Below are 15,209 nucleotides of genomic sequence, written 5' to 3'. Positions count from 1 at the left end.
CGGAACGGTACGGTCGCGTTGTGTTTCCATTACAATGGTGAACCACCCCAATGTGGGTGGAGTCGCTGTTGGCGCGCGGGTTGTAGTGTCGTGACATCATTTGTATGCGACCACAACACCGGTCGATGCCCCTTAACACATAGCATTATTGTATCTTATTTATCTTTATCTTCATTATTGTATGTGGTTGCTCTAATTATTGATAATAATTTGGTATTACTCAAACAGGCTGAACACACCCTGCATAAAAAGCATCAGTCATACAATCAAATGAAATCAAACTTTATTATGAAATATAGATATTTAAAGTACAACATATGTAAATAATATAGTTATAGTTTAAAAAAGTGCAAAAAGCAAATATATACATATAGCTTTATATGAAATAAATATTTATAGTACTACAAGCAACATTTTGTGTGCTTTTACTGGCGTCTGTCTCGCATGGTGTTCACAAGTTCGTCAAGCACCCCGAGGAAAGCCCGGTTGAAGGAAACATTTTCCGCCAACTCCGCTCGCCTCGTCAGTGGAAGGGGAATCTTGAACGTAAAAAATATTACTGGCTGGCCGGTGACCGTATATGACATCCATTTGCTGGAACCATTTCCAGTCTTTGCGGTTTGCTCCGCTGCGTCCGTTATGGTCCTTCACCGCCCGGTAATAGCGTTTACCTTTTTTAGCTTGGACCGACCGGCACTGCTGAATGGACCGCTGGTAGCCATGAGTGGCCATTAGCGCGGAAACCTCGCTAAAAACCTTTACATTTCTAGTGGCCCCGTCCAGTTCGCCCTGGATTTTTTGATCGCTGATTATTAACAGAAAGGTTTGTACCTCGGCGTTTGACCAGGGAACAGACTTCGCTCCTTGGGTTTTAAAAATGGCTGAGGAGTCCATAGCATAGCGGAGGAGTCGCTCTCCTGACGCAACCTGTGACGACACTCCCTGGCCAATCAGTGTCATGCTGTTCCTCCACGTCACAGAACTGTACCGCTTCGGAACGGTTAGAACCTCGAGCGAGCAGGTACGAAAATAGTACCCGAAAGTACCGGCTAAACGGGTCCTGGTACTAATGGAAACACTCACAAACCGTCGCAAATCGAACCGTACCGCACCAAGCAGGCCCTAGTGGAAATGCGCCACTAGTCTCCACTGTCTCTCAGGCAGAGACCTGCTGATATATACTAGGTGGCTAGGGGGCGGAGACATGCTGATATATACTGGGTGGCTAGGGGGCGGAGACATGCTCATATATACTAGGTGGCTAGGGGGCGGAGACGTGATGATTGAGCATTGAGCTCTTTCATTGAGTGTTGGTTGAGTGATTGTAGGCAGCAGTGTGGGGAAATGGTGGAAGCCTCCTCCACTTTTGGATCTGAAGGTGAGATCTGGGACAACTGAAGATTATAACGTGTAGGACTAAAGAGTTGCTGCTCAGATAAAAGGTTTAGTGTGATTTTTAAAATCAGGGTAATAATTACTGCCTGGGTTATCTGAGCCATAATCTGAGTGGTCATGTGAGTGGTCATGTGAGTGGTCATGACAGGTGCAGGGCTTTGCATTCAAACTTGAGGTTTCTGGTGATCTGAGATGTTGATGCTGTCATCCAGCTGTGTCATGGCATCACTCAATTTGTGACAATGACTTGACTGGAAAGCAATGTCTCAGTGAGCCCTCATGCCTGTGGTCACCTCTGAACCCCTCCCTTTAGTTATGCTGCTATAGATTAGTCTGCCGGAGCCACATGCTCATCACTGGCACGTGAGTTATGTACATTTAAATCAATGGTGGTTTAAATTCAGGTCCACTCAGTCTGTATTTCTATCTTCTTGCATGCCTCCAACCAAGACGATTGGATACAGGCACCTGCAGGCACCTGGGGGATGGTCTGGCTTGCCGGTGGATGTGCTGATGCCGGGGTTGGATGAGCCGTTGCCACGAGGGGTCGTGCTGATGCTGGCCCGCCTGAGGCCCACCGCCTGCACCGAGGGGACTGAGGCTGCTTGGCCGGGGAACAGGAGCCTGGATTGTTGCTGTAGAACTTTGAAACCACCCTGCGACCACGGACTTGTGTTAACGGGTCGCCCAATGGAGGATGGGTTCCCTTTTGAGTCTTGGTCCTCCCGAGGTTTCTTCCTAATCCCCACCCTATAGGGAGTTTTTCCTCACCACTGTCGCCTTTGGCTTGCTCATTAGGGATCTGGACCCATACGATTGTAAAGCTGCTTTGTGACAATGCGTGTTGTGAAAAGCGCTATATAAATAAACAAACAAACAAAAAACTTAGCCCTTTGTGGTCCTTATTGACTAGGTTGCCTTGGTTACGGTTATTTTATAGAAGATCCTCTGCTGACTTAATTTCAGCCGTACTCCAGTTGAATATCTGTTTGAGAAATGATGTCTGGTGTGCATCGACAGCACCACCTAGTGGCACATAGGATGTAAGAGGCACACAGGGACATTTAATTGGGTGCAAGTGTAGGGTTGTAGGGTTGCATGTTTTAATGCTTTGTTTGTGTGAGTGCTTAATATTTGCTTCTGTGGGAGTCATTTTTGGCTGAACTGGGGGGAGCGTACTAACAACATCATTACATTGGACCTCAGCCTCCCTATATAATTATATTTATAATTAAAATACCATTTTGCATAACTATATTCCAGACTGTGGTGAAGTTCATCAGAAGTTCATGATGAACTTCACCACTGTCTTGAATACTTGAATATTGTTTTTCAATAACAATAATAATCTGGCATAATCCCCCTCCCCTTTTTTTGAAGTTTGTATGTGGCATGAGCTCAAGTTTGACATACAAGTGGAAATGTCATGGGGACTTCACACCTCAACCACGAGCAGGCTCTTTTGCCCTCTGAGACACTAAGACAATGACAGACACATCACAAGCTGTTCTATATCTGTCACTACTTCATGTACACAGTGCATGTCTACAGTATGTCAACAGTATTCATCTAAGATAATGTCGTTAATCCAATCAAGGACATGTTAAGTACACTAAAAATATCATGTGTGAGACTGGGTCTCCTTTTATTTATTTATTTGTTTTTGGCACCCAATTATCCGCCCAATTATATTTGACACCATGACATGAGAAGTTAATTGAGATGCTGCTCAGTACACTGACTGCTGCTTGGTCACTTCCTGACCAGCTATCAGTCCTTGAGTTAAACTCAAGAAACACCACATGAGTAAAGAGATGCAGCTGTATCTGCAGAAACAGTAGTTCAGTGTTTTAGTGAATCCTTCAGAACACAGTGATGTCTCAGATTAATGAAGATGTGATCTACACTGAGGAGGAAGAGAAGAGAGGAGAGCGAGTGGAGATGGTGGTGGATATCTATGAGAGTACAGACGCTGTTAGAGACCATGACATCAGCACAAAACTGGAGGACACAGACTCAGACCAGAAACTACACACGAAACCCTCCGGTAAAGTTATTATCTCCATATACATATTAATTTGAGGGGAGGTGAGATGGAGAATAAAAGTCGGAAAGATGTAACCATGTAAATTTTATATACGGCACTAGACAGCAACACTGTGTAACGTGCGAGGAAAGAAACAGAATGCTGAGATGAGAGCTACACTAATATCAACACATCACTACATTCAATGTTAGAACATAAACAGTGAAGCACGACAAACATTAAACAGTGCTACGAAGTCAAATAAGAACAGACAAGGACGCTAGACAACACGCACACTTAAAGAAGACACAAGGGCAGCGCATAACATTAACAAGATGAGGGACAGGAGATACAAGGAGGACTTTTACAGTGGTGAATGGGTGGAGCTGTAGCTTTGAGAAGGATGAGAATTAAAGATTAGAATTATGTAGAGATTATGGATGAATGGGGTAAAGAAGTGGATGCAGTGGGAGGAAAATTAATGTACAAGAGTTAAAGTGGCATGATGAGGCTGTCGTGGAGATTAAATTAAAGCACATGATTCTCTTTGTGCATTATCTACTAGGAGGTGACACCACAGAAAGAAGAAAACCCAGAAGAAGATTGCAGATGACTGCAGTGTGTCTGGGGCTGCTGTGTGTTCTCCTGCTGGTCATCACAGTGCTGTCCGTCAGATACAACAACCTGATTACAGAGAGAGAAAGTGTACAAAGGGACAGAGACAGACTCCAGTTGAGGCTTTCTGAAATAGGTAAGAGATTAATTAACCCTTTACATCCATTAAGGAATGTATGCTGAAATTTATATGCACATAATTGCTATAATGGTGCAGATAATGTAACTGCATGTTGCATTTATAGCAGGATTGCCATATCAAGGACCATAATGTCTGTAAATATTTGACTCATTTATCATAAATGTAACTACTTAGGATCATAATGTTAATGATAGATATCCAACACTGGGTAAGTGTGACTCAGGGCTGCAGAGAATGACAGTAGTACCTGACTGTGCTGCTGTAGATGCATCAGCTCTGGTTTATTTTGTGTTAATCTGAACAGACAAGGCCACTAAGCAGGGATGGAGGTACTTCAACTCCAGTATGTACTACATCTCTACTGAGAAGAAGACCTGGAGTGAGAGCAGACAGTTCTGCAGAGAGAGAGGAGCAGACCTGGTGATCATAAACAGCAGAGAGGAACAGGTGAGATAAAATTGGAGGGTTGTTTAACAAATACGTTCAAAAATGTTTTTGAATGTTGTACCATGTGGTGTGATGTAAGCATCAGATATCTGTGTGTGAGTGCATCTGTGATAGTTTCATAGAAATGTACAATCGGTTGTTATATTTCAACAGAAAATTGTTAACACAATGAGGGGAGATAGGAAAGCTTGGATTGGTCTGACTGACACAGACAAGGGGAACAACCAGGACTGGAAGTGGGTGGATGGCACAGCACTGGTGACTGAGTAAGATATCACTGATCTGAGCCCTGTTGAAAATTACTGTCTCTTACACTACAATGCTGACAAAACATTCTGATTCTCTTTCAGCTACTGGAAAACTGGGGAACCCAATGGACCAAATGAACTTTGTGTCATTACAGGCCATGGCTCTGACAGTGTAAAAAACTGGGCTGATTTTCACTGTAGCGACAAGTGTGTTTGGATCTGTGAAAAGAGCATTTTTCCATGAACCTGAATTAGAATTAATATTTGGTGTTCATTCTGGCAGTGCTATTATTTTGGAAGAATAAATGTAGAAATGCATATGGATTCCCATCTGTCCTTTAATGAAAATGACTCGTATAATTATTATGTATTTTAGTCAACCCTCTGAAGTGAAATTTCTGTGTGAGGACTTAAACCATTAGTGCAAGTATGTGCAGGCAAAACATCAAGTTGTAATGTGCACCACTACAGTTGTAATGTGCAGCAAGCCCAATAGGCTATATAAAATACAAAATATTAGTCAGGCAAAATAGTTTTAACAGAAAGAAACAACCAGGAACTGAAGAATCATCATCAGACAGGCAGAGTAACCAGATTGATCAGGAGCAGCAGACAATATGTTAATGCAGGATCAACCAAACAGGTGAAAACAAGGTCCACAGGAGTGATAACTACAGCTGGAGAAACAACATCAGGAACTCAGCTAGACAATAGACATTGCACTAAGGTGTTTGTGAAAAGGGATTGTAAACAGTGTCACACATCTCCCACCCCCTCTTGTCACTGTTGTTTGGTTCCTTTTAGCTCCTTCCAGCTATTCCTAGCACTTGTTTCTTTCCCCATGTTTTTCTGTTCCTGTCAGTCCCTCCTTGTGATCTGTGACTCCGCCCTCTGATATTATGCCCACCTGTTCCCAGTCTGATCCCCTTGTTAGTCTGTCCTATTTAAGCTGCTCCTTCCTTGTTCAGGGCTGGATACTGTATTGATTGTTGCTGTTATGATGTATCTCAGTGATCTGTAAACTGTGAAACATTCTTTGTGATTCTGGACTCTGTCGACCCTGTCTGTATTTTGTGGCCAGTGAATACTGTACACAAGTGTATTGAAGCTGCTGCTATAGGCTGTATAATCATTGGGAGAGCATTAGAATCATTGACCTGCTGCTCTCATAATGTATAAGAGTTCTGGTTCCAAATGATGGCTCATGTCTGCCCTCTGCTGGTCATTAATAAAACGTGTTGTCTCTGGTCTCAGCCAAATAAAACTTCCAATTTTCTGTAAATGCTTAATATTGTCCTGAGATGTAGGGACAGGGAACAGGTGTCAATAATGAGGTGATTGGGACCGGGGAGTGGTTTGGTGCCTGAGGGCATGTGTCTGGTTGAAGTTGGCGTGTGTGTCTGTGAGTCAGCACGCATGCGCCCTCTGGTGGCTTCCAGGCTGACCCACCGTAACACTCTTTACTCCCCCTTTGCTCAATCAGCTGAACAACAGTAATGTGCATGTATCAACTGCTGCTGCTCTAACAAAAATACGCAACAACAGATAAGGCTCCCTCAGCAGATAAAAATAAAATAAACATTCAAACGAAGACACAAATACAGCTAGGACTACCTATACATATTTAATATGACATGATTTTGAAAGAGCATGGTCTTTTTTATTAGGAGAATTAAAGGTGATTGTAGGTGTGAGGTTATGAGAGGTGGAGGCAGGATGTGGAGGTGAGTCTTTGTTGACCCAGGTGGTGAGGGCACCTCTGCCTGGGGGGCATGCCAGACGAAGCGCCCGCCTTGGGCTCAGGCTCTGTTCATGCATCTGCTCTCCCAGTGGAGGGCACATAGGCTCTTAAGTTAAGTGCACAAGGTGAGGTGTTTCTCCAAAGCTTGGGCGCTGGAGACACCACCATACAGGACGTCCCTGCTCTGACCCTGTATTCAATAGTAGGACAAGAACCCTCACAGTGGGCCTCCTCAAAGTCCTTGTGGGAGTCCGTTGAGCGATCAGACTCCACGTCCGAACTTGAGCTGTAGAGGTCATCAGACTCCTCACCATAGCCATGACCCTCTTCATCGCTGTCTCTGTAGCAATAAAAGAAGGGCAGGTAGGATCCAGCACGCCCCCACCCCGAATCACCAGGCCCCACCCTGGATCACCAGTCCCCACCCTGGATCACCAGTCCACACCCTGGATCACCAGGCTCCTCCTAAAACTTCCCAGGGGATCCCTGCTCTTTCAGTCAGGGACAAAGTGCACTCACTAGCTTAAAGGGTTCCACCACGCGGACTGGGTTGAGGTGGCTGTCATTTCCCTTTTCTCCTTCCTCTTGTGGTGTTCCTCAGTGGTTGACATTCATGTAAAGTTGTGAAGAGACAAAGGCTGGATGCCAACGTGATTCTTCATTACACACAGACATTTATTGAACATGATACAAACCGAAACCAAAACACTAAGCGAAACAATGAATGATGAACACATTTGACAAAAATTAAACACATAAATCATGACAGGTCAGTCAAACCACCATGCGTAATGCACAGTATACACAGGGTAAAACACCAACAAAATTAAAAAAGGACTTAAATACACTAGGTCAGGGGTGGCCCACCCGTGGCTCGCGAGCCGCATGCGGCTCCCCAGCCGGTCCGTGGGCTCACCTGCACTAACGGGGAGACACACTGCTACATTATCGTGGTGCGCGGTTTGTTTACAAGCCTAGCGAGCCGCTAATACTTTTAAAACCAGCGTAGTGGAAAACACGCATTTGACTGTCTTCACAGCTAATAATTTACACTCGCCATCCCCCCCCCCCCCCCCCCCAGCTCGCTCAACAAATTACACTCTGAATTACTGACTGAATTACTCATTCAATGTTTAAAGCCTGCAACAAAGAAAAACATCTCATGTAGTATCAACCAATATTATATTGTTTAGTAGTTCACTTACTACTAAAACACTCAAACGTTGACCAGGAAGTTTACACTAACCCAGAATAGAGCATGGGAATGTGACGTCAGCAGACACGAAAGACGCAATGCATTACGGGAGTTTAGGACACAGAAGCTACAGTAGTGACTGATTAACTACGAGGCTCAGTTTTCTTTACCTTAATCTAGTACGAATTACGATAATATGGTGAATGCTTGCTGTGTTTTCAAGTGCCACAATCGTTCTCACGACAGGGGGGAGGGAAACATAAAAAATGGAGTATGTTTTTTCAGTCTTCCTGCTGAAACTGATCGATGCTGCTGTTTGGTCTGAACTTGCACTGCCGCTGCCTGATCCTCTGTTAGCGCTAACCCTAAACCTAACCCTAACCCTAGTGCTACCAGATGTGCTAACCATAACACTAACACTACCAGATGTGTAAGATTCTCACAGTGCTGCTGCAGAACAGACAATTCACATCCATCCTTTCCGTGGTCACGAAGATGCAATAATGACTTCCTCACTACCACTGGCTTAACAGGGTCTCCATAATGATGGTAGTAGTCCTCCATTCCAGAAACACAAACAGCTTTGCTATGAGTGTGTAAATGCTGAGGCAAGGGAGACAAATCAGAGAGTGTGGGTTTATGCTCACAGATTTCTGGAACCGACACGAGTACGTATACCCGGCTTAATTTTCTCTCCTCTAATGCACTTGTCAAGTGCCTTCCTCTTAGCTGCACCAGTGGAGAAGTCAATCTTGTGAGCCACCTCTGCTTGAACCTTGTCAACATTAGCAGGCATCATCCAATACGCTGGAACATCAGTGACCGTTTTGGTCATCCGTATCCGCACTGCTGCCTCAATCTTAAACAGCAGAGCCCCAATATGTGTACAGGACTCTGTGACGCCAGCCATGCAGGTGCAGTGTGCGCAGTCCACCTGACCACTACAGTCCCTGACACAAGTTCTGTCGCTTATCCATGCTGTGGAAAAAAATAAATTATAATCTGGTTTTAGAAATGACTCATGAAAGCTGAAACCCTCCCAAATGAGATTTAATTTACGCAAATAAATTTGCTTTAAAAAGCAAATTTAGATCAGAAATATTGATCATTTAATAAACACAGAACTTATGTCAGGGACTATAGAACTGATGATCATGGTTTGAGCAGAGGTTCCCTGAGGCGCTGAGAGTGCAAAACCTACAAAAAAATACAATTGTGTCTACAATGCACTGCGTCTTTCGTGTCTGCTGACGTCACATTCCCATTCTCTATAATAATACATATATTGAGGTGAGTTTGCAGACGTTCGCTACTCCACACTAATACTACGGCTACTCCAAATGACTGCTGTCACTATCAGTGGTGTCCTCTGGGTCCTAGAGCCTCCCCGATATAGACACAACCTAATGTTTAAATGGTCCTAGCCACAACACATACATTGAAAACGAAACATTCAAAACAGAGAGGGAATTTAAAATAAAGTAAGGGAGAGGACAAAAGAGGATCATTGTCCTGTATTCGATCTTTGTTTCGTTAATGAAACAAGTGTCTAGTCTGCTCAAGCTCAAGTGAGACAATGACTTTGCAAGGGCAAGTGGGCTGGGTGTTGACTTCACACCTCAACCACATATTCTTCTGTCATCATTGACACTCTATTAATGACAGACAAGTCAGTGTGTCAACAGCATTTGTTAAAAATAATCTCTTCAATATAATCAAAGACATATACATGTTGAGAACATGTTAAGATATTATGTGTGAGATTCAGAGGCGTAGCACCTGTACACTCTCAATGTCAGTGGGCCCCTATAAATGCCAGTAAATGAGGCACATGAGCAAAATGGGCCCCTCTCCCTACTTGGGCCCTGGGTAGTCAGGTCCACATTTCCCCCCACTACCACGCCCATGGTGAGATTTGGTCTCCTGAATCAAGCTGTTTTCATTAGTTGCAGTTTTGTGCACAACCCAGACCTCCTGCAGTAAACACACTGGTATCCATCTAATTAAATTATGCTACAAACTCTAGTCAGCAGGTGTGTCTGTTAATCAGTTTTTTAGCTGTAGATTTCTGTTCCAGTAGAAGTTCTAATTTTTGTGGGCATAAAAAAGGACCAGTTTTACTTAACACCCTGACACAAGAAGTTCATTTAGATTTCATTTATAGACTGTTGCTTAGTCACTTCCTTAACTGACATCAGTACTTCAGTTAAACTCAGGAAACACCACGAGTAAAGAGATGCAGCTCTATCTGGTGTCTTCACACACAGACAGAAACAGTAGTTCAGTGTTTTAGTGAATCCTTCAGAACACAGTGATGTCTCAGATTTATGATGATGTGATCTACACTGTGGAGAGAGAGAGCAAGAGAGAAGAGAGAGTGGAGATGGTGGTGGATATCTATGAGAGTACAGACGCTGTTAGAGACCATGACATCAGCACAAAACTGGAGGACACAGACTCAGACCAGAAACTACAGATGCAACCCTCTGGCAAAATTATAAATTCTATATGCAAATTAATTTGAGGGGAGGAGAGATGTTTAATAAAAGTTTAAAGGAAAGACATAAATGTCAATGTAAAGACTAAATGTAAATGTTATATACGGCACTACACAAAAACACTGTGTATCGTGCGAGGAATGAAGCAGATGCCGAGACGAGAGCTACACTAATACCTACACATCGTTATGTTCAACGTTAGAACTGTAGCGATATATTGATTGATTATGAATAATTATAAAGGGCACCACCCTGACATTTTTGGTATATGTGTATTTGATAACTGGAATAGATGAAAACTTGGTTTAGGTTCAGAGAGTTAATCAAGCTATTAACTGAATCAGAGGAAGGACAAACCAACTGAAGTTAAACTAACTATGAAACATAAAACTCCACAGACAATTTAAACCAATGTTAACCAACCCAAAAGCTATGATGATTAAAGTAAATTAAAATGGAGGAAAATCCCTTAGGGATGAAGCTATTATCTGGAAGATACTGGTGTGTCTTATATCTATGCAAAAATGAGATGAAAGCTAGGTCTGAAATGTAAGAACAGGCTATAATGTATGTATCACGGTACCTTGGTTAGAGATGTTAGTCATATAGTGAGTATATGAGTGAGAATATGAATGAAGGCAGTGTTACTCAGGGCTAGAGACTTCCAGGCTCGGATGGCTGTCAACTGGTGCCGGTAGGAATACGTGGTATTTTGAGGCCCAAAATGAACCCACGTGTACTTTCCGAGGTTGTACCAAGCACTTGTAGCGAGCAGGACTAACAAAAAACAAAAAAAGGAAAAAAAGAAAGAAATGCACGTCTACGCCACCTACAGGAATTTCACCCCAAGTAATTACACTGCGGCAAATAAAAGCCTCAGCACAAAACAAAACAATTAAAGAAAAATGTGCGCAAGTTCAACACCACTGGACCAGAGATGTAGTTCCAATTATTTCTTTAATAATATAAAAATATAATTTTACCAACTCTTTATAGGCAATATAAAAATATTGCCCCGTTCCCCATTCATGCCTTGTAGGTCCATTTTTGGGCAGTCATGGCCTGGTGGTAGGGAACTGGTCTTGTGACCGGAGGGTTGTGGGTTCGATTCCCAGACCTGAGGCCATGACTGAGGTGCCCTTGAGCAAGGCACAGCCCCAACTGCTCCTCGGGCGCTGGGCTAGGGCTGCCCACCGCTCTGGGCACGTGTGATCCACAGCCCCCTAGTAACCACTAGTGTGTGTGTTCTAACTACACAGATGGGTAAAAAGCAGAGGACAAATTTCGATTGCGGTGAAAATATGGCACATTTACATTTTAATTAGGGGTGTGATTTTAACACGTTAATTTCGATTAATTAATTACAGGGAAAATAATGAACAAAAAAATTCACACATTTTAACGCACGAGACACTTTTGCACCGTGGAATGTTTCTCAGTGCACGAGTTCCAGGCATACAGATTATATGGACGCACAGTAAGATGAGCATGATGGAGATGACTGAAGAGGCTGATGGATGGGAAATTTAAATATAAGAAACTTCCAGATGGAAGTACAAACACAAATAGTGTTATTTGCACTTTATGTAGGAAGGAGTTCACTTATCACAGGAGCACTTCCACCCTTCGTTACCACACAAACGCAAAACATGTTGGGGCTAACGCACAGGTTAGTAATGATAACTTAGCTGCTAAATGTATTCCTAGTAAGAGCAAACAGTGTCGCCAGTCAACACTCGACGACATGTTGGGTTCAAATTAAGAAACAAAATGTCAAAGTCCACGTCAGACAAATCGACCAATTCACTGGTGAGATGGATTGCTGTGGACTGTAGACCACTCTCTGTGGTCGAAGATAAATGCTTACAAGTGCTGCAAATTGCATCAGCTGATGCAAGTTACGAACTGCCATCCAGAAAGACAATGTTGAAGAATCCAGCAGCTATATGATGAGAAAAGGGAAGTAAAACAGGTTATTGTTAGCAAACAGTGGTCCAGTTATCCACAGTCAGAGCCACATTTGTGGCGCTTTTCACAATAACCTGTTTTACTTCCGAAAAGTTAAAAATGGTATTAAAAACATCTTCTGATTGACTTCAGTTCTTCTTATTCTTCCAAAGTCCTGAGCAAAACTCCCAAAATGAAACATTTTTGGTCACAATTTCCAGTTTTCTGAAAACTGTTTGCTCTGTTTTCTGCACTCATCTATTGGTCTGTGTAGTAGACTGCTGGAAAAATAAACAAACTTGTTTGAACTTGTATGTTCATTGATTCATTCATCATTCAAACTTAAATTAATATTTCTCATGTTAATACTGAAATGCGATTAATTTTGAATAATTACTTAGATTAATTTTTTTTAATCGAGTCCCACCCCTAATTTTAATATAATTTCACAGGCTCACAATTAACAAGTAAAACAAAAGAGGGAAAAGGGCTGCGGCCTTGGTCATTAAGAGGGGAGCTAGGGGATCACACCTATACTACATGCTCACCGTGACCACACCACACTTCACACTCAGAATACGCCCCGCTACCAAACCCGTGCACGAGATTCCACCACCAGGTACATCTGCCTCTGTCCGGCCTGCAGCTCCTGCCCTTCACAAAACAAATAATTAAACAAAACCAAAACACTGAGGACCAATAAACAAACAAACAAACAAAAGAAAACTTCCTCACAGATACACCAACACAACTCAACACCCTCCTCAAACAAAACACAGAAGACTAAACGCTTTGTAGCGCAGTTTGGCACCAAAACCAATTAAAGAAACGACAAATGGAATCGCACTGCAAATCACTGCAAACAGAAAACAAATAATAAAAAAAAAATACAAAACTCAATCAAATCCAACATACAAAATAAAAAGTCGCTTCCAAACCAAGCATAAAAATGTATTAGAACAACCAATAAAACGCACGAAACGACCAATCACTCAGACAACGCGAATCACAAACACCCCCCAAACAAAACAGCAGCACTGCCGGCTACTGGAACCACGCAGCAAACTTTATTTTCGGGCCAAAGTCTATAAAGTTGTTGTCTTCCTTCCCCCTTGCGACTGGGATCTGCTCATTGCTCCCAACAGCCACTGCGAATAAGCAGGCCTACCTTACCTAACAAGGCTGTTTGCAAAGTGCAAATAGCAACAGCCCACCATTGGTAGATATCGGGACAGTATTTCCAACGACGCACCCACCGAACTGCGACGAAATAGCAGAGCACGTTAGTTCTCAGCCCATAGCACTCACCAATAGTCTGACGCCAAAAGAAGCACCATACCTCGAAGGTATTAAGCTAGTCCACCAAAGGAACCCAGGCCCAACAACGATCACACTTGCCACCGTTTGAGGTGCGGGGAAAACAGGACGACAGAAGGAAGTCTGCCCCAGTAACCACACCCCCGTTATTTATAATGCCAGAATAAATCTGCCCAGTGACTTACCCAGCTCCACCGCAATTTACAATTAATTAGGGGGGAATTAGTGAGATTGCCCAAATATCCCACTCTGCCACACACTCATAGTGACCCAGCTGTTCGGTGAAGTTGAGCAACAACATATGAGCGAGTCCATTCCGGACCGCTATACACTTGGTTGAGTAATCCAGACCTTCTTGGACTTGGACAGGTCTGCTCACTGGCCAGTCTTTGTGTGCTACTGCAGAATTTGCATTAATTTCTTCCAAAGACAGACCAAATCCCAACTCCACAAATGAACACGGGAAGCAAGAAAACTTTGCAACACGCATTATAGCAAATTACGTCAGTTTAAACGAACGTTAGGCTTTACTTAATATACTTCGTTCTTGGATTCCATGAGATTGACGTTTTCATGGAAATCCAGGCACATTTCTTGTAGACATATTTTGGCTTCTTTCCAACTCCTAATTATGACTTCCACTTCAACTAACTTTCTTACTACTGTGGCATGGTTGTAAGTGTACCTTGAGCGCAATACCATCACGCCCACTGTAGGTGAGGCTTGGCACCAAAGGGGGGCGATAAAAGGGAGCACACCATGGTGTATTCACTTCCTGTCTGGGTACACGAAGGCCTTGCATGTTGTCTGGACTGTGAACATCATGCCTGGAAGAACTGAGACTGTATTGGTGGCCATCCAATTGAGAAGTGGAGAGTTATACATAGCGGATTCAACCGATTGCGAAGCGTTGACATCAACAGTGACCTAATGGGTGTGGATTTGAGCTTTGCCTGCGTATCTACTGGCTACGGAGCCAGTAAGCCTCTAAGGGCAGAGTGAACAATTTCATCTTGAACGGAGTTGAGCTGCAGTTGGGGTGCTTGCAGGCCACTGTTTTTCCCTACCCAATATTTTTAATTATTTGCTGCATTTTAAGAGATTGAGGTTCACGACAAGGTGCTAATGTATGCAGCGCTATGAGTATATCTGCTACCAAACCAGCTATTTTATAGTCTTTTGGGGGTTAAGCCTGTGCTAACTTGCGTAGCGCTACGAGTATATCTGCTGCCAAACCAGCTATCTTATAGTCTGTTGGGGGTTAAGCCTGTGCTACTTTGCGTAGCGCTATGAGTATATCTGCTGCCACACCGGCTACTGTATAGTCTTTTGGGGGTTAAGCTTGTAGCATAACAGTAACAGCTGTGATAGTCCTGCACAGATCTTTTATGTCCAGTATCTGGTTATTTTTATTTGTTTGTTTGTAGTCAAGGCGTGGACCACTCCAGCATCCAGCTCCTCCTGTTTCTCTTTACATAAAGGAGGAGGTAGCGGTCCTGCTGCTGGGTTGTTGACCTCCTATAGCCTCCTCCATGTCTCCTGGTGTACTGGCCTGTCTCCTGGTATCTGCTCCATGCTCTATTTATCTAAATAAATGAAATAAAACATTTTAAGATGACTACAGGAAACATCCCACTC

General features: G+C 43.2%; 1 protein-coding gene across 1 annotated transcript; it reads left to right on the top strand.

Moving 5' to 3' along the window:
• The first annotated feature begins 3,193 nt into the window (after positions 1 to 3,193).
• On the top strand, positions 3,194 to 6,051 carry LOC143524383 (CD209 antigen-like protein 2). Its single transcript, XM_077018275.1, has 5 exons — positions 3,194 to 3,442; positions 3,987 to 4,172; positions 4,483 to 4,625; positions 4,779 to 4,891; positions 4,976 to 6,051. The coding sequence occupies exons 1-5, from the start codon at positions 3,271 to 3,273 to the stop codon at positions 5,115 to 5,117; spliced, it is 756 nt and encodes a 251-aa protein (XP_076874390.1). The 5' UTR covers positions 3,194 to 3,270; the 3' UTR covers positions 5,118 to 6,051.
• Positions 6,052 to 15,209: the final 9,158 nt, after the last annotated feature.

Source organism: Brachyhypopomus gauderio, chromosome 1 (assembly GCF_052324685.1).
Source record: "Brachyhypopomus gauderio isolate BG-103 chromosome 1, BGAUD_0.2, whole genome shotgun sequence".
In the NCBI taxonomy this organism is placed as follows: Eukaryota; Metazoa; Chordata; class Actinopteri; order Gymnotiformes; family Hypopomidae; genus Brachyhypopomus; species Brachyhypopomus gauderio.
The sequence above is the reverse complement of the archived record's forward strand: the minus strand, read 5'-3'. Positions and strand labels throughout refer to the sequence as shown.